Source organism: Sporisorium graminicola, chromosome SGRAM_6, assembly GCF_005498985.1.
Source record: "Sporisorium graminicola strain CBS 10092 chromosome SGRAM_6, whole genome shotgun sequence".
Taxonomy (NCBI): Eukaryota; Fungi; Basidiomycota; class Ustilaginomycetes; order Ustilaginales; family Ustilaginaceae; genus Sporisorium; species Sporisorium graminicola.
In genome coordinates this window covers 682,667-702,820 of record NC_043736.1, presented here as the reverse complement: position 1 = coordinate 702,820, position 20,154 = coordinate 682,667, and the positions used below count along the sequence as shown (strand labels likewise).

The following is a 20,154-nucleotide window of genomic DNA, read 5'->3' as shown; positions in this document are numbered from 1 at the left end:
CAGCGGGTCTCCTCTCAGCGACACCATGGCCGACACCGCGGAGCAAAGTGCGTCGCAGTAGTCTGAGCAAGAGCAACGGGCGAGCGGGGTCGACAAACCACATGGAACATGGCTGGTATGGCTGAGCCCAGCTTGTTGACCGCTTAGCTGAGAATCCAGGGTCTTTGCAGCTATTCCAGGCAGAATTGTGTAAGACGCGTGCAAGGAGCTGCAATCTCACGCGTTGTCAGAGGCGGCCAAGACTGTTCCGGTGCCCAAGTGGAGGAAAGCCTGATAGATAAATGCCGCACACAACACAGAGCGTCAGGCTGCAGAGCCAGAGAAACTCGCAGTACTTGTGCGGTTATTTTTTCTGTCCCTTTATTTGCGGAGCTTTCAGGAATTTTTCTGGTTGCGGCGTGTGGGAGCACTAACAAATTCTCCTTCTTCGCCCACCGACAGCGCCGAGGAGGAGCAGTGCACAGGCAGATATTTCGGAGACATTTTTTTTCCTTCTGCTCCTCTCTTATCGAGCTGAAAGATCTGAAGGCTCGTTAGCAAAAGTGCTCAAGCCAGCTGAAATCGCGCTCTGTCGATCCAAACCGGTCTGCAGCATCGAGAATTTTATTTGGCATCGCTTCACGTCTGAAGACGGCGGCGGCGGCTGATTACGCTGCTGCTGCTGCTGCTGAGCACAGCCTGTCCGTGCTCTCTCGCTCGCGAAAGTCAAACCCCGAAGTCGGCCTCGAGCTCATGCTCTGAGCGCAGCCGGGCGTTGTATGCGCTCTCCGAAGGTGGTTCAGACTGACAGACTGCCGCTTCTTCGTCCGTTAGTTATCCCGTGGAGGTCGGTTCAGAAGCATAGATAGAAGTGCCGAAACTGAGCATCCATTTCCACTTCTCATCTATCCATCATCCTCATCCCTGTTCGCTCCTCCACTCGGCTTCGTCGTCCGTCTCAATCTGCTTATCGACCGCGACACTCTTTACAAGTGTATATATACAGGTCCTCCTTCCCAGCTCTCTACGAACGCCGGACAGTCCGCGTACGGCTCGAGCATCGCTTTCCGCCAGCTCAAAGATCCTACTCGCCAGTGCAGACAGCATACAGTAGCGTTATTTTCTCCGTCGTCCTCGCCCCGCACACTGTCTACTCTCGGAAGCACCGATTGCGTCGCGGCAGGTACGCGAAACAGTCTTGACTGTGTGGCACAGCTCCTACGCTCTCATTCATCCTGAAACCGGAGCATCCGCTTCTAGACGCACGACATAGCATCACAACTGCGCAATCGCTGTCTCATAGCAACTCATGCTGCAAGTCAAGAACGACTACTTTGGCTCGGAATCGCCACTCAGTGGGCCCTCGAGCGCCGGAGCGAGTCCGTCCACCTCGTCCGTGCTGAGTCCAGGGTCGAGCTCGGTCACCACATCGCAGCTCTCGCTGCTCGCATTTGAGTCGCAACGAAACTCGCCCTCCACCTCGGCCTGCACCTCGGTCAGCGACCTCTCTTCCGATGTGGACAAGCTCTCGCTCGCCAACGATGCCAAGACGAGTCGCATCGCCGATCCATCGGCTACAACAGCTGCTGCTTTGAAAGCATCCAATGGCGAGGAGCCTGAGTGCAGCACCGAGGACAGCGAGGCAGCGGCCATCGAGGCCGAGAACCGCAGGGTCGAAGAGGAGCTCGATTCGGCGCTCGCTTTCGGGACACAGATCGTCCAGCGAGAGGCGCGGGCGCTTGCCATGGCGGCCAGGCGGCTCTCGAGGCACAGCGTGCAGCAGGACGGCTTCCGGCAAGCTGTGCGGCTCGTCATGCGTGCGACCACAGGCGAGCGGGGCGGCAAGGTGGTGCTCACCGGGGTGGGCAAGAGCGGGATCATCGCCAAGAAGCTTTCTGCGACGTTCCTCTCGCTCGGCACGCCGTCGATGTTCTTGCACCCGACCGAGGCACTGCATGGCGACCTGGGCCTGCTCACTCCGCATCGCGACGTAGTAATTGCTCTCTCGCATTCCGGGTCGTCGCCAGAGATCCTCGCGTTGGTTCCGCACCTCAACGCCCGCAGGTGTCCCATAATCGCGCTGGTCGGCAAGCGCGACAGTGCGTTGGTCAAGGCGTCGGATGCATGGATCGACTGCGCGACGGGCAAGGACGATCCCGATTCGGATTCTGAGGAGGATGAAGAGGATCTAATCGAAGAGCAGTCAGAAGCAGTCTCGTCTGACTTCGCCAGCTCGACTGATGGTGCCCTGGGCACTCGACGCAGCATGAGCGAAAGCGCGGCCGCTGCTGCTTTTACCACTGCCGGCGCTCCCTCAGGCTCCGTGCTCAGCGCTCGTCGAGCCACCGTGCCCCAAAACGACTGCGATTGCGGAAAGCAACGAACAACTGCGAGAAGGACACGCACCAAACCACCACGACCCACCACGGACGAAGCGTGGGACGACGTGCCCGCGCCCAGCAGCAGCACCACAGTCGCTCTGGCGATGGGCGATGCCCTGGCGTTTTCGGTGACTCGAGCAAAAGGGTTGGGCAGAGACATGTTTGCCTTCAACCACCCTGGTGGCAAGCTAGGCGCCGATTTCCGGCTGCAGGGCCAATCGGCGCCGTTGCAGGGTTATGACCCCAAGGCGACCGAGAGTGCGGTTGCTACGCCGATTGCCGCTTGATCCCGAGAGTACCCTATAGACACACTGAAATAAGATTCGCAGGCTTGTTCGGGTATTCAGTCTCGATGTCGGCCCTTGCAGGCTCATTCATATCAGTATTTTATAAATCGATCGTAGACCAAACGCACAGCTTCGGGTGTTGGGTGATGGGGCCGCATTGCTCGGCATTGATTAAGAGTGTTTAAAGGAAGTGTTGAATGTGAGATCTGTGGGATGAATGAGCAACGCAACTAGATGTTGACCATGCTGTCGCCCGTGTCCGTACGAGCCTCTTCGACGCCGAGCATGGCCAGGATGGCCCTGCCCAGCTTCAGTCCGTCGTGGGGCTTCTTGGCGTTCTCCAACGAGCGCTCGCGCAGCTCTCCCGTGACGATGCCCATCTCTGTTCGCACGGCGATGATGTTCTCGACGATCTCGCGGTCGAACTCTGGGTGGCCTTGGAACGTCAGGACGTGAAGCGAGCGGAGCGGGTGCGGGCCGGAGGAGGCGGTTTCCGAGTCTTCGATGTCGAACGCCATGTACGCCGAGGTTTGGGCGGTGGAGGCGAGCGGGGGCGCTTCGGTGGGGTATCTCAGGATGAGCGACTGGATGGGCGAGATGTCGGTCCAGGCGAGGTTTTCGAAGCTCTCACCGGCAAAGTCAGGCGGCGTGGCGAGGACGTGGTCTCTGTGCACCTGTTGGATGGCCATCTGTCCTTCGGAAGCAGAGTCGTAGCCTAGGAGATCGCGGCCTTGGTCGGTGAGAGTGCAGGACGTGGTGCCCAATTCCCAGCCTTTCGGGTTAGCTTCGACCACGCCGTCGAAGGCGCGCGCGAGGATCTGGTGGCCGTAGCAGATGCCGATCAGACGCACCAGCGGGTGGTTCTCGGCGGTGGATCGCAAGAAGGCCGCCAGCTTCTTGGTCCACTCCAGATCGAGGTATGCAGACGACGCACTGCCCGTGATCATGACCGCATCCCACAACCCATCCCCCAACTGCCCCTCGTCCGGATACTCCATCTTGGTGACTACATCGTAGCACCGGATGTGCAGCTCGACGTGCGGCTGCCACGCGTGCCGCTTGATCGTGTTGAGCGACTCTTGCAGGAAGCGCGGGTAGATCTTGGTGTAGTCGCCGCGAACGGCAACTACGGGCGGAGGCGGCGTATCCGCGACCAACAGTGCGATCGAGACAACCTTCTTCTTGCTCTGTTGCTGCTGCGTCATGTCGGGGACTCGTTCGATCCAAGGCGGTGGTGGAGACAAGTCAAGCGGCTCGAGATCGGCTCTGTGATCCCAATCTGTGAAGGCGCGGCCATCGCTCCGCTTATCTTCCTCAGCTAGTTCGACTGGAATTTAACCGCGGAAAACCTTATTCTCCCCTTCTCGGAAATCGCCGCTTTGATGCCCGCGCGTTGTTTTGGCTGAGGCCATACGCTTCTGCTCACAATCACGCGCTTCAGGCGCACAAGACCGGATGAAAATCGATGGTTAGACTGTCTATTCAAGAGTAGTGCGCCAAAAAGGGTCCAGTTTGGAGCGATCAAGGTGAGAAAACGTCGGTGGCTTTCACGAATGATGGTATCTGAGGAAGCTGGTATGGGAGCGACATTGGCGCCGAAAGAACGCTCTAGATCGAGGCAGAGGTAGCAGCGCCAGTAGCAGGTGTGGACGACCCACTGACCTTCTTGTCCTTTTTGCCCTTCTTCTTGTTCTTGCCCGCTGCTTCGGCCACGAGTCGCTCAAGCTCTCGGCGCTCGTCGTCGCCCTCGTCGGGCTGCACCGACTTGTAGATCATGCCGAGGAAGAGGATGGCCTGGGCACGGTTGAAGAGCACCTTGTCGTTGATGCCCTTCTCGTTGAGCACCTTGTCGCACACCTGTCGCAGGATGCCCGAGATCTCAAAGCGCGTGCCCCTCCAAGTGGCGAGCAGCATCTTTCCGCTCATGTCCTGCTCAAGCGCGCGCAGCTCGTCTTCGGGTATCTCGCCCTTCTCCTGTCGACGTGCCAGCTCGTCCATCGACGCCTTGACGTTGAGCGCAGAGCCGAGCATGCCCCACGTCTCCTTGACAACGGCTCCGCGCTCCTTCATGCGGCTCATGAAACCGCCAAAGCCAAGCATGCTGTGCTTCTTGGTCTTGATCCAGGTGGTTGCCTTCATGACGTAGATGTTGCCGATGGCGTGGAGCAGTTCGACACCAAACGACTCGAGCTTGAGATCCTCGGCCTCCTCCTTCATCTTGCGCTCAAAGATCTGCGTCTGCGGATCGTCCTTGTCACCGGGCTTGCGCGCATCGACAAAGGGCCGGATGCGCTCCTTGAGCTTCTCTGACAGCTCCTCAACACGCTTGCGCTCGTTTTCCTCCTTTTCCTTTTCGAGCTCGTCCAGCTTGGCCTTTTGCTCTGGGGTCAGCTTCTGCTTCTGCTTGGCGTCCTCCTTCTTTTTCGCTTCGGCGATCTCTTCCGATGTAGCACCCGCCTCGGCAGCTTTGCGCGCAGCCTCGTCGCCCGCTGTCGTTGCTTCCGAGGGCAGGTCGGTCTTGGCCGTGTCGACAGAAGCAGGCGCGTCGGTGGGGTTGGCCTTCTTGTGTTCGGCCTTCATTTGTGCCTCGAGCTCCTCCTTCTCCTCTTCTGTCATCATGATCTCGGAGGCCTTCCCAAAGTCTTTGATCAGGCTGATCTCTCCAATGAGATCGACGAAGCGCTCGCCACCAAAGAGGCTGCCGAACATGTCGGTGGCCTCCTTGAGCCCCACCTCGTCGGTGGGCTTCTTCTTGCCGTACTTGTCGTAGTCGGCGCGGAGGTTGTTGTCGCTGAGAACGCGGTAGGCCTCGCCGATCATCTTGAACGTTTCCTCGTCACCGCCCTTGTCCGGGTGGTTCTTGATGGCCGCTTTACGGTAGGCCTTTTTCAGATCGAGATCCGAGGCGTCGCCGCGAACGCCGAGGAGGTCGTAGTACTCCATGTCAGCGATCTTGGCACCATCACGCGAGATGTCACGAGCCGCGGTGGGCTCGGCGGGGGCAGCAGCTGCCGGTGCCGGCGTTGATGTGGATGCTGCATCTGCCATGGTTGAATAGTGGTCCTGTCGGAAAAGTTATCCTTGGTGACGAATGCTGTTGAACCGGGACTCGTGCCACGTCGCGTAGACTCTTCGGTGTAATTTGCGGTGATCCGTCGACGGGTGAAAATAGTAGGCAGCGAGGATGTCGAGTAGATCAGATGAAGGTGGTCATCCACGAACAGGTAACCTCAGGCTTGGCGATTTTTGTCGGCTCACCAATCAACTCTATGTCTCAATGAGAATTTGACGACGACGTTCCCGCTCTCGGGCTGTGCCTGTGCTGTGCGGTGCTGTGCTGTGCAAGACCGCGCCGTGGCCGCCTGTACGATGAAATCACACATTCTACGGAGAAAAAAAGAGGTTTTCGGGCTCAGTCGACCGGAAGTCGGCGTACGAATTCCTTCCAGCGACCCTTCTAAGTCGAATTTTAAGCTTCCTTGCCTTCAAATGACAGGCTCAGCCGTGACAGGCGAGAGAGGACGCAGTGAGAGACTGAGAGTGCGCTCTGCAAGCGCGTCCGTTCGCGAATGTGAAGAAGAGTATATATTCACCTGGCATTCCCGCATCCCCCTTCTGACCCTTTACTCTTCTGGCCTATTGTAAGTGCACCCAAAACGTTCGGCGCAGCATCCCGTTCTGCTCGCACGCTGGTTTGCGATGCCTAGGACGTTCTCTATTGATGGCCAGTCTGCTGACCACATCTCCGCTTCTTGCTTTGCGATTTCTCGTCTCATACAGGGCTTAGATCATGTGTAGTATCTGTTCTAAATAGATTGACATCTATTTCTCCTCGCTCCGGCGAGGATTATTTTGTCATACACTTTTTCCTAGCGGGAGATCACCGTCCAGGTGCTTGCACCTCGGGATCTCGAGGATGTCCTTGGCCCTACACTTCCGCCTTGAGACGTCCGCCGTCCTCTCTCTTTTTGATGTATGTTGCTTATGTAATGCGATGTCATCCATAGTCATCCGTCTAGTTTGCTGCGATTGAGCTGCAGATCTGGGGTGCAAAATAAATTCGTTTTCTGTGAACGAATAAATGCATTTGTAGAAAAGAAAAGCTGGCAAAAAAAGAGGTCACGAAATTAGGCGGTTGAGTGGGTCGTGGGTTCGTCCCCACCGCTAAAGCCCACTCAAGACTGACCGGTATGTCACAGTGAAAACGATGGGAGCGAGCAAAGATAGCTGCACCAGCGGGCTGCAGATGTCTCTTTCCGATACTACTGGCCAGCTCGACCTGGAACTGTCGTGTCGCCGCTACCTTTGCAAGAGCAGAGACAGCGGGGGAAAGTGAATCGGCATCATCATCGGGGAAAGATGCGGCACACAAACAACACTGACGCGCTATGCGAGAACGTCGCGTCGAAAAATGTCACACTCGGCACGCGCAGCAGCAAACACACACACACACCGACACACCGACTGCAAGCTAAATTTGACGAATTGAAGGATCCAAGCTTCTTTCCGCAGTCGCCCAAGAAGGGAGAGCTCTACGTCGCACTTGCCTCTTTACGCACCTTCCCTTCCACCACCACCACCACCATCCTCCCACTTCCCAGCATACCCACCATGTATGCGCGGAGCAACGCATCAAGCAACGCGAGCGAGCGCCCGCAGGTCCGCTCCGCGCTGGGCTCCTTGAAGCGCACCTGGTCAGGCAACCAACAGGACCTCGGCTCGTCGGCCAACAGCACAGCTGGCAAGTCCACGTTGGGACCACCCTCCAGCCAAGAGGTATTCTACGAATGGTCTGACTCGCCGTCGCCACCGCTCAAGACGAAAGAGCTGAGGCTGCCCGCCACCGACTCGGACAAGGAAAACGGTGAATCCGCACCGCCCGAGAAGAAGGCCAAAGCAGCCCCACTATCGCTCGAGACGGCCAGAACCGCTCCACAGCAAACCGGCTTCGTTTCCGCCTCAAGTCTGCAGCGAAGCTCGAATCACGGAAATCGAAATGCCGCAGCAGTGTCGAGCTCCGGCTACAGTCGTCCGAGTACGGGATCTTCCAGCCGTCCGCATGCACAGTCCTATGCGCAGCCATACGCTCGCCCGTCCGTCCATCCGTCGTTGAGCTCCGATCTTGCAAAGCAATTCTCGTACGACCGAGGCCAGGCTCGCAACGGCCCCAGCATGAGCGCATCTGGGCCGAGCAGCGCCAGTGTGCCCTCGTCGGCCGCAGCATCCTCGAGCGCAAATGCACGCACGTCGTCGGCACCTGCGCTGTCGTGGATGAAGACGGCTTCGCAGCTCAAGAGTGAAAAGCGCAACGACCCTACTGCATACCAAGCCAGCTCGCTCATCTCGTCCAGCGGCCAAGCGAACGCAGGCAGAGGATCGCCTTCGCTGGACAACAAAAAGAACGTCAACAAGATCTTTCTATCTCAAGAGCAGCGCAAGGTGCTCCAGATGGTGGTCGAGGAAGGCAAGAACGTCTTTTTCACTGGCTCAGCGGGTACGGGTAAGTCGGTGTTGCTGAGAGAGATCATTCGCGAGCTGCGTCGCAAGCACGCCAAGCGTCCCGAGTCAGTGGCCGTCACCGCATCCACGGGTATTGCTGCCTGCAACATCGGCGGCGTGACGATCCACAGCTTTGCTGGTATCGGTTTGGGCAAGGAACCGGTAACACAGCTCATGAGCAAGATCCGAAAGCAGCGCAAGTCGACCGCGCGCTGGCAGCGCACGCAGGTGCTCATCGTCGACGAGGTGTCGATGGTCGATCCGGCACTGCTCGACAAGCTGGAGGAGATTGCGAGGCTGATCCGAAAGAAGCCCGACAAGCCCTTTGGCGGGATTCAGCTGGTCATCACCGGCGACTTTTTCCAGCTGCCGCCGGTGAACCCGGGTTCCAGCGTCACCTTCGCCTTTGACGCGCGGTGCTGGAACCAGGTAGTTCAGCACAAAGTCAACTTGACGCAAGTCTTCCGTCAGAAGGACGAGTCGTTTGTCACGATGCTCAACGAGATGCGCTTCGGCAGGCTCTCGCAAAAGACGATCGATGCGTTCAGGAAGCTCGAGAGAGTACCCACGTACGCCGACGACATCGTACCCACGGAACTGTTCCCGATGCGAAACGAAGTAGACAGGGCCAACATGGAACGGCTAAATGCTCTGCAGACGGAGAGCCAGAGCTATCGGGCGCAGGACGGGGGCACGCTGCAGGGCGAGGCTCGCGAACGGGTGTTGGCCAACTCGATCGCGCTGTCGGTGTTGCACTTGAAGAAGGGCGCCCAGGTGATGCTGATCAAGAACCTCGACGAGACGCTCGTCAACGGCTCGGTGGGCAAGGTGATTGATTTTATGGACGATGCCGAGTATGACAAGCAGACGGGCGCTCTGGATATGTCCGAATTCCAGCAGAAGGAGGATCGAGACCAGACGCCGCGCACGTCGACGCGCAAGTGGCCGCTGGTGCGCTTCCATTTGAGCAACGGTCAGACGCGCGACTACCTGGCGCGGCCCGAATCGTGGAAGACCGAACTGCCGGACGGCGAGGTGCAGGCGTCGAGGACGCAGGTGCCGCTCATCCTGGCGTGGGCCATGTCGATCCACAAGTCGCAGGGGCAGACGCTGCCGTGCTGCAAGATCAATTTGGGTCGCGTATTCGAAAAGGGACAGGCGTACGTCGCGCTGTCGCGAGCCACGTCCTTGGAGGGACTGCAGGTGCTCGGCTTCAGGCCGGACAAGGTGATGGCGCATCCGAGGGTGATCCAGTGGAGTCAGTCGTTGATTGCGCTGAGCGATTGACGCGACGGCACAATGAGGCAAAGCATGGCGTTCTACCGTTGTTGTCGGTATCAATTATGCGACAATGTATTACAGCAGAATCATTGGAGGATAAGGCGTCTCTTTGCAAGCAGCATCGTCCTAAAGCGCCGCGATGTAGACCGATCTGAAAGCCGTCAGTCGACGGACGATGGGACAAAATCAATCGAATCACAAGAGCAAACTGAGCTCTCTCTTCGCATCAAATGGCCGCGAAATTGAGCGGTTGCCATTGAAAAAAAGGCTGACTCGGCAGGAAGAGAGAAAAAAACGGGGGAAAAAAACGGTGAAAAAGTGGCGCAGCATGCAGCGGAACAAGAACAAAATGGCGTGCGATGGATAGCCGTGCGCCTAATCGCTTTGGTGTGAGACAGCCAAATGAGCCAAACGCTCCTTTCCCGCCATCATCATTCCAACCACCAGCAAAGGTCTTCATAACGATCACCAGCGACTACTCAGCATGGCATCCAACACGTCTTCGTCGGCGAACGGCGCCAACGGCGCACCAGCGCTGCCTACGCCGTCCATAGCCACGTCCACCCTGCACGCCGACCACCCGTCTGCGCTCACGGACGCCAACTATGCGGTCGCGCCCGTGCTCAGTCTCTCTACGACCTTCCGCTCACCCGCTCCGCACTCTGCCCACGCGCAGCTGCTCGAAGACGCCGCGGCGGGGCGCGCCGAGTTCGACATGCAGGACCCGGGCTTTCACATCTACAGCCGGTACTCACAGACGACCAACCTCCGCGCCGAGAAGGTGCTCTCCAACGTGATTGGCGCCAATGCGCTGACGTACAGCAGCGGGCTGGCAGCGGTGTATGCCGCGGTGGTGCACTATGCGCCCAAGGTGATTGCGATCCGCAGAGGGTACCATGGCGTGCATGTTTCCATCAAGTTGTATTGTCGAGGACGCGAGGTCAAGCTGATCGATTTGGACGATGATTATGCCGAGGCTGTCAAGGGCACGGTCAGCAGCAGTGAGACCAAAAGCGAGGGCGAGAGCCAGGGCGAGGGCGCGGGTGTGCAGAGGGGTGGGCTGCTCGTGTGGGTCGAGACGCCGCTCAACCCCACGGGCGAAGCGCGCGACTTGGCCAAGTACGTCGCCAAAGCGAAGCGCATCCCCAACGCGCACGTCGTTGTCGACTCGACGTTCGCCCCGCCCCCGCTCCAGAACCCCTTTGCGCAGGGTGCCGACATGGTGATGCACTCGGGCACAAAGTACTTCGGCGGCCACTCGGACCTGCTGTGCGGCGTGCTGGCCGTGCCGAGCAAGCGCGAGTGGGACAGCCTCTGGGCGGACCGCACGTTCAGCGGGGCTACGCTGGGGAGCATGGAGGCGTACCTGCTGCTGCGCTCGTTGCGCACGCTGACCGTGCGCGTCGAGAAGCAGTCGGCGACGGCGACGCTGCTGGCGCGCTGGCTGCATTCGCTTTCTGCGTCGTGGACGCAGGAGGTGGCCGAGGAGGATGAGCCGTTCGCACGCGGCAAGTTGATCGCGAGGACGTACCACTCATCGCTGCAGCCGCGGTCGGACGCCGACGACGTGGTCATCAAGGGCAGGAGCCTCGAAGACCCCTCTTTCGACCCTGCCGCGCAGATGCCCGGTGGCCACACGCCCACGTTTGCCTTCCGCACCGCCAAGCCGGACTACGCCACGTGGATCCCGCATCTCACGACGTACTTCACCCCCGCGACCTCGCTCGGCGGCGTCGAGAGCTTGCTGGAGCACCGGGTCAAGTCGGACCCGTCCGAGGATGCGCGCATCGTGCGCGTGTCGGTGGGGCTCGAGGCATTTGAGGATCTTAGGGCGGATTTGAGGGCGGCGTTTGCCGAGGTGCTGCGCAGGGAGGCCAAGGGCGAGCTCAAGTAGGTTCACTCAATTGCAGGACAGTGCGATGTGCGTAGCTTGTGTCGCGCGAGTGTGGGTGTGTGATCCATTTCTTGAGTCTGAGAGGCATAATCTGATAGTACAAACGGGTGAAGCGGAGCAAACGGATCTAGCTTGGCGTGCGTCGACAGGGGGCTAGCTTATTAGAGGATCGGTAGACGGTAATAAATAGAGATGGGGGAGAAATAAGAGAGGGGGCAGGGGCGCCGGAGGGGTGTGGGGCATGGCGAGCGGACGCTAAATTAGATGCTGCCCCGATGCGCGGCGAGGTAGGCGCCGATGCTCGAGTGGTGCGCATAGGGGAGGCGGCTGCTGTCGCTGTTGCCTGCGCCGTACTGCAGCGGGGTAGCATTGGCGCTGTACGACTGGCCGCTGTGGTATTGGTGCGAAGCCGTGTCGGCACCACCACCACCAGCAGCGGTAGAGGCGCCGCTGCTGAAATACAACGGTTGCTGCTGTTGCGCCGCTGTGGCATTGCTGGGAGGAGCGGCCGACATGCTGTAGCGGTGCAGATGGGCCAGCGAGCCGGGCAGCTGCGCGATGCCAGGCAGACTGCTGCCGGCGCCACCGCCACCGCTGGCGTGCTGGCCTCCTCCGAATCCGCTCAGGGCGGGAGGCGGTGCGATCGCCGCGTTGTTGCCGGAAGCGCTGCTGCCGACCAGACTCGCCGAGGGCGCGCTCGTATAGCTCGAGCTGCCCCCGAAACTGGGGCGCAGCGCTTGGTCGGTCAGGCTGACGTGGCGCGACTGGCGTTGCTGCTCCTCCTCCTTCTTCTGTTTGCGCCACGCCTTGCGCATGTCCTTGAACTCGCCGGGCGAGCGCTTGGGCCCGTGCTTCTGCATGGCGACGTGCGCATTCAAGTGGTTGAGCGTGCCGTAGCTCTTGGTGCATCCAGGCCAGCTGCACGGGTAGAGGCGCTCGATCTCGTCGTAGCGACGTCGAGGACGCTTCTTGCTTGCCCCGCCGCCGCCGTAGCCGCCGCCAAAGTAGTGGCCACCAAAGCCCTGCGAGCCCATGCTGAGGCCCGAGGAGGACGACGACAAGGCCCCGCCATCTTCGCCCGAGGCCATGTAGGAAAACACCTTGCCGTTGGCCGAGCCGCTGGGGTCGGGCATCGACATGCGTCGGTGCGAGTGGTAGTCGTCCATGTGCGCAGAGTGAGCAGCAGCAGGCGTGTGGAGTCGCGAGCTGGAGCTGGATCCGCCCGCAGCGTTGCCGAGTACCATCCCTCCTGGCGCTGTGTCGTGCGCAGCGACGCCGGCCGGAGTCACGTTGAAATGACCAAACATGCCATCGGCAGTGTGCGGACGAGCAGAGCCCGAGGCGTTTTCCCAGGCGGCAAGACCGTGCACCCGCGGAGGCGCATGTGCTGCCACGGAGCTCTCGTAGCGTTCCGCATAGGACGCCGCGTCCATCAAGGGACCCGAGATGGACGCACGATGCTGGAAGTACTGCGGCACGCCTGCATGTGCACCTGCACTGTGGGCGTAGTAGTCGTGGTCGTTGTGGTGAGCCTGCGGTTGAGGCAGTTGGGCCTGGTAGCCACCCGTCGCTGCGGTGCTCTTGTGCGGGTACGGAGCCTGGAAGGTCGAGCTGGCCTCGACGGGGCCGTCAAAGCCAAGCTTCCTGTCGTGCGAGCTGGCATGGTACCAGCCCTGCTCGTGCTGGGATGGCGACGTCTTGGCGCTGTTCTCGTCGGCGGTGCCTACGCTGCCAATGGTGGGCGACGAGGTGCCAAAAGGCGCGGAGAGCGCCGACACCTGGTGGAGAGAGGGCGTCTCGAGGTTGTAATTACTGCTGGCGCTCATGGCTGGCGACGACTGGCAACCCGAGTTGTTGTTGGAAGAGGCAAAAACGTTAGTGTCCAAGCCGTCGGCGGTGGTGGCAGCCGAAGGGGGAGCAGAGGGGCTAGCGAGGTCCGGGTCGAGCGAGGAGAGGCCGCCAAGTTGAAGCAGATCGGCACACGAGTGGGTCGAGATGTTTTCAAGGAATAGGTGAGAACCGGCCTTGGGCGTAGCGTCGTCGAGTTCGAAGGTAGATGTGGACAGGCCCGAGAGGTCGGAGGCGGACCAAAGGAGCAATTGGCTAGCGTTGAGCTGGCTAGTGGCGTCGACGTGCGAGGCGTTATCTGGCTCTTGTTTGGCGCGCTGGAGCGAAGTGTGGGCCGGCGCGGATCCTTGGAGAGAACGAAGCATTCGGACAAAAAGGGCAGGTGGCCGAGCAAACGGGATTGCTCTGTAGATAAAAGAGGTGTCAAGTCGAATCAACGGCTCGACGCGGGTGAAGAGTGGGAGCTGAGCTTGATGGCGATGCGAGATGGCAGCGTACGCTCGCCAGAGTCAGCGGCGGGAAAGGACGAGGAGAGGGCTCGGTCGAAAAGCCTGGCAGCGCGACGACCAAGGCAGGGTTGGGCAGGTGGACTGAAGCAAGCTGTGTACGAGCACGTTAAGGGCGTCTACGAACGGGAGCCGCTAGGACGAGACGAGAGATGAGGGATCGCCGGCGGACGGCCAAGTAGAGGAGGGCCAGGTTCGTTTCACAGCGTCGTGTAAAATGCTAGCTCGAGCCCCTGATGGTTGCGTAGGAATGAGGATTGGCAACAGATGTGGACTCAAGCGAGGCGGAAAGCGTCTATGGCAACAAGTCGGAGCAAATGGCGGAACAATGAAGGAGGAGGAGGTCCAAGCGACAGCTTATCGAGGAAGCGAGGCGCGAAGAGTGATAAAGCTCTGGCAAAGCCCAAGGTTGCGAGTCAGAACGTGTCGTAGTGACTTGAGGAGCAGCTGGTTATGAGGAAGAGATGGGACGAGGTGTGGTGTTGGTATGATACAGTTTAGAGCGAGAAGGGCGGCGGTACCATTGGGGGAGGGGGGCTATCCGATGCTGTTGCCGACTTTATCAATGAAAAGCGGAGGGCCACTAAGAGACGAACTAGCAGCATGCCTTCTAGAATGGAAGGGGGCGCGCCGGAAAAGCAGGACCCAAGCGAGGAGTGCAAGAGCAAGCAGAAACGATTGGATGTGAGCGCAAGACGAGTTCGGGAGCTGGACGAGTCAGAGGAGCAGGAGATCCAGGTGTGTAGATACAATGGTGCACGACGGCGGCAAAGAAAGGTGGATTCACAGCGAGATAGGGTTGCGGTACAGACGCAGAGGGAGAATCGAGGGCCAGCCGAGCCCACTGGCGAAGCTTTACTACGCCGCGCCACTTGGAAGGTGCTCTTGTAGTGGCAAAACAAAGCAAAGCAAAGCAGAGCAAAGCATAGCAAAGCAAAACAAAGCAAAGCACGACAATGCAAAAGGCAGCTAGAAGAACAAATCATGCTGAACGGTGAGACCGCTTGCACGTCCGGCATCAAAGCTGATCCGAGTCAAGCGAAGCAAAGTTCTGAAGAGGCTGGGAGCAGCAAAGCGAAAGGCCAAAGCGAGAGACAGCCGCAGACTGACCCAATCTGATAGCCGAGCTCGGTCATGCATGGCTGAGGGAAAGAGGAAGCAGAGTGTGCAGGCAGCAGGCACTGTTTGACTTGCCCTTTTTGGTTCCCGAATCAATAAATACAAAATAAAACTCGAGTGAAACACATGCACCCACTGCTGATTGGGGGGTAAAGACATCAGCCCTGGCACCCTGCTGTGCTTCCATGCATACTGTATGCTTGCGTGCTTGGGGGACCACCACCTGCACGGTACTGTTTACGGTACAGTAGCAGTCTGGGCGCGCACAAGGCAAGGTCGGGATTTCAACGGGCGTGGCCGGGTGCACAAGGCGCAATGTGACACCGTGGAAGTAAGGGTGACAGAGCAAAAGTTGTCCGGAATGATCTGGAAACACATATTTGACTAGCAGCGAGCGTGCCCTGTTTACGAGAATGAGAACGAGAATGAGAACGAGAATGAGAACGAGAACGAGAACGAGAACGAGCACGCAACGAGCCTTTTGGGACGATTGTTGTTGCTGCCAAGGTGAGCCCTCGGTTTGGCAACAGGGTTGAGCTTCGGGTGACGATATCCCGAGAGTGCTTCCCGCGAGAGCGAGTGAGCGGGCAGACGAATTATGGCAGAATTCGGCGTCTGTGCCAGTGCGGCTTACCGCGACCGGAGCCGCATTCACCTGCGGGACGAGTTGGCTGAGCACAATGCCTGTGTACCTTTTTATTTATTTTGTCTTAAAAATCGTTATTTAGAAATAGCATTTGGAACAAGCAGATCCGCACAGAACTCGCCTTTTTCTTCTAGAAGCAGCACCGGACAAGCAAAACCAGAACGAGGCGTCGTCCAAGTTTGCTTGCTCTGCTCTGCTTCTGCTATGCAGTCCGCGGTGTTGCGGGCACCAATCACATCCAACTCGACGCTCCCACCTGCCGTAACTGTCAATTCCCCTTTTTTAATTTTATTATATTATTATTCCCAGATAAACACTTGCGGCCACTAACAATCTTGCCCGCACGTTATCGTCGAGGCCTCCTGTTTGGTTGGCAATGCTTACTCGCTTGCTCGCTTGCTTTTGCATGTTGGAACACACGGGGTCATGACTGGAATTCACTCATCAGAAAAGCCTCGAGAAGCTCCTATTTTGCGAGATTGAAACAGGCTCTTGTGAACGTGCGGAGAGAACAACGACAAGCACGCCTTTCTTGCTCTCAAGAGAGAGAGAGAGAGAGAGAGAACGAGAGAGAGAGAGAGAGAGAGAGAGAGAGAGAGAGAACGAGAGAGAGAGAGAGAGAGTGCGCGCAACTTCATGCTGCCAAGAGACAGCCAGGCTGTGGCGCGTTGCCTTCCGCCTGGTTGCCAACACCCTCTCTTATCTAGCATCCGGCCCTTGTCCGTGAGCCGTTCGGATGCAACGCTCCTAGTCGACATTGAATCTCACTCGAATGCACTCGCACGCCCTTTGTTGTTTCAATGGATCTCGGCAAAGTATGCATGGGAGCGATCGAGTCGGCAGCATGAAGGCTGATCAGACAAGACAGGCGCGGCCCACCGGCCAAAACAAGACAAAAAGAGCATAACTTGGTTCGGCATGAGCAGCCAGAGTCACGGCCGGCACTTTGTCTGGGCTTCCATCTCGAGGTGACACAGCTCTGGTACACGATCGCATGAATCCTACCCTGTTTTTTTCCAACTCAGCTGCAGCAGAACCAGCAGCATCAGCAGAACCAGCAGCATCAGCAGCATCAGCATCAGCATCAGCAGCAGCGATGGGCCAAAAAAAAAAAACAGGGAGCTCGCTTAGCCTCGGACGCGAGTCGTTTGTCTGCGCCTCTGAGATGCATCCTCAGGCCTCGAACGTCGTCCTGTGGGCTCGCTACTGAGCTTTGCAGAACTAAGAGGGCCCTGCTCTGCCACCAACCAAAAAACAACGCTCGTCCGTGCTTCCAACTTATGTTTTGCATCTGACACACGACAAACAAGCCTGACTGCAAGCCACAGCCTCAGTGAGGAGGGGCCGTGTCGGCATTTCGGCGGGAAAACCGGCTATCCACGCTTCGTCGCTTGGCAGTTCAGAGGCAAGCCAAGGCTGTGTGGCAATCGACAAAGCCGCCAGCCAACCAGTCATAAGTCAAGGTCGGGGACCATTTTTGCATGAAGCATGAGAACTCTCAACGTCTTACACGTCCACAAAACCTTGTTTTTTCTTTTCTTTTTTTTTCTTCCCATCTCAAAGGCGTGACACCGATCCAGCTCACAGCTACCGACAGCGTCACACCGCTTTCGACGCGTGTAGCCACCTCTTGGCGGCCTTCCACGAACGAACCAGACGCGGCCACCGTTCGCTTCATCTGACTCGCTCACTCGTTAGCAGAAGCAATCCATGTGCTCTTTCGTGCTCTTGTCTTGCCTATGCAGCCAAAGTACCGAGCGCGTCAACTATGCTTTCTGGACGGTGACTCCCCCCGTTCTCGTGCAAGCAGCTCGTTGGGTAGCCATCGCTTTGCGACGTCGAGTCGTGTCCAATGTCTCCCCTGTACCCACCTTTTGCCGACAAATTCAACGCTTTTTGCGAAGTAATACCCTGTCCACGTTCGGTAAACGCCAGTGAGACCAGCCGCCGAGTCTGAGGGGGAGCCAGTCAGTTACCGCCTCGCTTGCACATTATCTCAGCCTCAGGGCTGTTTTTTTTTCATCTTCTTTTTCTTTTCTTTTCATTTTTTTCTTCGTCTTTCTGAATTTTGTTCGAGCAGCAGGGCATCGAGCGTTTTTGCCGAGTCAGAAACATCCCGAACTCGACAAAGCGTGCTCGTTTGCTCTGCCCTGACTACTTTTTGGTTGCGCCATCCCTCTCCGATACCGGCCGACGGCACGGGTGCAGACTCCATCAATGCAGCCGCGCCAAGGCCAAGCGCCGCGCGACTTTGGTATTATCCTAACCCTCCGCTCCCTTGCAAGCACCTCCGTGGATAATGAGCGGCGAGCGCTCACAATGCAAACAAAAGCCGGAACCCGACCTTCACCTCATCCCGGATGCACGGGGCGGGAGATAGGCAATTGCACGTCCCGCTGCCGGCATGCATTCCTAGAACGCGTTGCTTCCAGCTGATGCCCTCGTTCCAGCGTCGGAGTCGATAAGTGTAATTTATATCTCCGAACGCTGATCTGTACAAGAGACCACTACCCGAAGTCGGAGCACTTTTCGGTCGTCATGATACAGAGAGAGAGGCACAGAGCGACCGAATGACCTCGCACGTCGCTGCTGCTGCTGCTGCTGCTTTGCGTTTGATGCATCTCGAGCCGATCGCTAACAGGAGGACTCCTTGCGGGTCACACCCCTTTGGTGAGTGTGCAAGAATGCTTGTCACGCAATGCTACTACTGTCATTGCTGCTCCTGCTCCATCAACAAAGCCGCATCGTTTTCCGAATGGGCGTTACCGCTTGGGCAGCCGGTCAGCCGAAGTCCTGTAAGCGAGTCAGATGATTATTTTTTTCTTTCCTTTTCTACTGTATGTCTCCCTGATCTAAGCGGCTGATCCTTTCCTCTCCCTTGCTCGCCAAACGCAGCTCTGAGACAATGCATAGACCCAGCACAGATCCCGGTTCTCGAAGTTCGACTTTGAAGTTGGCCTTTCACATTCGTGTTCCCGCTTCAAGCGTTCCATGTACAGTACAGCAGCCGCCGCTTGCCGAGCCTGTATTCTTGGCGTTTCGGCAGGCGCCTTTCCAGCTCTGGCTGCGACCCAAATGAGACTGCCGCGCCTTGGCTCTTCGCAGGCGAGGCTCTCGTGCCGCGGTCTCGGCACCAGCCGGGTCGCGTCGTCGTCTCTCTCTCTCGCGAAGAGAGGCGCCGGTCAACTCTCCTTTGTCTCTCATATGGCCGACTGTCTGTGCATCCGGGCTGCTTGCTGCATCGTCAGATCAAGTGTGCAGCAAGAGGACGGTCCTTGTCGAACTCCGCCATCCTGTGGACGAACCTCGCTGCTGTCGCATCCCGTCGTGCTTCTGCGCAATCAGATGGGCGGCGGGGCGCGCCTGATGCAAGCCAATTACAGAGCAACACCTCGGTCGCCTTTCGACTTTGATCGCCAGACAAACACCGCCGAGGCTGGCTGGCTGGCGCTGCCGTTCCCGCCGCCGGCAATCTGCTGCCCTCGCTACTGACTCTGCGGCTCATGATCCGATCCAATGCCAAAGTCTGTGCGAAAGTCTGCTCGACATATTTCGGCGACCAAGTCGAGCACGCTAGCGGTATACACCGATAGAGGGCAAGCTGCTGACCAGTCTGCATGCGTTCCTGCTGATCTGCATTATCAGGCGCTAGCGCCAACCACATTTGTTGTTTTCAGGGCAAATAGTCATTATCGACACTAAGGCTAGCTTGGTATGACACTTTAGTACGTAACCGCATGAAATCTGGCCCTTCCTCAAGGCATCCTAGGTTCCGAATCCGCTCTACGACCCCTCGCCCGCTAGTTGAACATGCCTCAGCCAGTTTGGCTCCTTCTCGGCTAAGGCTTTCGGAACATCGGCCTTGGTCCGTCGGAATTCGCCATCCGTATCTTTGCAGCTCCTTATCCGACCATAGCGTACGGCAGAGCACAGGCTTCAACCGGCGCTTTCGGATCCATGGGCCCGGTCCTTCTCCCGCACGTTGTTACGGAACCCATCACCAGCCAGCAGCAGCCTTAGGCCCGATCAGCGAATCGGTGTTACACTCATCGGCGACTCGCAGATTCGAACGTCGTATCAAGAGATGGCAATTGCAACAGCGTCAAACTACTACGTATGCATCACAGGACTTGCCTCGATCGTGTGCTGACCAAAGATCAAAAGCCACAGTGGCGACTCGGCGATCGAAGCTTCGATTGAAGTGGCCGTCGACAGCGACAATGCCGATTCAATGCACCGCTCAAAGGGCACCCATCTCAGCATGACAGCGAGGGCTTTTACATCGGCCGAGATCAAAGAACGGAGAAGTCAGTATCAAACCAGCAGACCCATGGTGGACTTACCGTCGAAAAACAGCGTCGATGAGCACGCTTGATGCCTTTGATAAAATTCGCCTTGATGACTGGATGGTAAATTGCAATGTCCTGGCGGTGAAGGACGGGTATAGGGATTGAATTGGACGTATGTCGCCTTGGGAAGGCTTTCGCGATTGGAGAGGCCGATGTTGGGGTTCGTGGTTGAGAGACAGTGGTAAGCCAAAGGATGTTGCGCAGAAAGAGCGGCTTCACAGTGAAGGCGACGAGAGCTCTCGTTGTGAAACCCGAGCCATTTTGGCTCGTGGTGGCGAATGAAGCAGCGACGATTGTCAACGGCGAAGAGTGCTTTGGGACCACCTCGACCTGGACCAAGCCCATCAACGCCGAGTTCCCGCTTG

General features: G+C 58.0%; 6 protein-coding genes across 6 annotated transcripts; 3 read left to right on the top strand and 3 right to left on the bottom strand.

Annotated features, from left to right (window-relative positions):
- Positions 1-1,288: 1,288 nt before the first annotated feature.
- EX895_005381 (uncharacterized protein) lies at positions 1,289-2,647 on the top strand (the record flags this gene model as incomplete). Its single annotated transcript, XM_029885973.1, has 1 exon — positions 1,289-2,647. The coding sequence occupies one exon, from the start codon at positions 1,289-1,291 to the stop codon at positions 2,645-2,647; it is 1,359 nt and encodes a 452-aa protein (XP_029737825.1).
- Positions 2,648-2,877: 230 nt separating this feature from the next.
- On the bottom strand, positions 2,878-3,852 carry EX895_005380 (uncharacterized protein; the record flags this gene model as incomplete). The annotated part of the gene is made up of 1 exon (XM_029885972.1): positions 2,878-3,852. One exon carries the CDS (start codon positions 3,850-3,852, stop codon positions 2,878-2,880), a length of 975 nt encoding a protein of 324 aa, XP_029737824.1.
- Positions 3,853-4,255: 403 nt separating this feature from the next.
- On the bottom strand, positions 4,256-5,695 carry EX895_005379 (uncharacterized protein; the record flags this gene model as incomplete). The annotated part of the gene is made up of 1 exon (XM_029885971.1): positions 4,256-5,695. One exon carries the CDS (start codon positions 5,693-5,695, stop codon positions 4,256-4,258), a length of 1,440 nt encoding a protein of 479 aa, XP_029737823.1.
- A 1,563-nt stretch (positions 5,696-7,258) lies between these two features.
- EX895_005378 (uncharacterized protein) lies at positions 7,259-9,433 on the top strand (the record flags this gene model as incomplete). The annotated part of the gene is made up of 1 exon (XM_029885970.1): positions 7,259-9,433. One exon carries the CDS (start codon positions 7,259-7,261, stop codon positions 9,431-9,433), a length of 2,175 nt encoding a protein of 724 aa, XP_029737822.1.
- A 478-nt stretch (positions 9,434-9,911) lies between these two features.
- Positions 9,912-11,321, top strand: EX895_005377 (uncharacterized protein; the record flags this gene model as incomplete). Its single annotated transcript, XM_029885969.1, has 1 exon — positions 9,912-11,321. One exon carries the CDS (start codon positions 9,912-9,914, stop codon positions 11,319-11,321), a length of 1,410 nt encoding a protein of 469 aa, XP_029737821.1.
- Positions 11,322-11,581: 260 nt separating this feature from the next.
- Positions 11,582-13,534, bottom strand: EX895_005376 (uncharacterized protein; the record flags this gene model as incomplete). Its single annotated transcript, XM_029885968.1, has 1 exon — positions 11,582-13,534. One exon carries the CDS (start codon positions 13,532-13,534, stop codon positions 11,582-11,584), a length of 1,953 nt encoding a protein of 650 aa, XP_029737820.1.
- Positions 13,535-20,154: the final 6,620 nt, after the last annotated feature.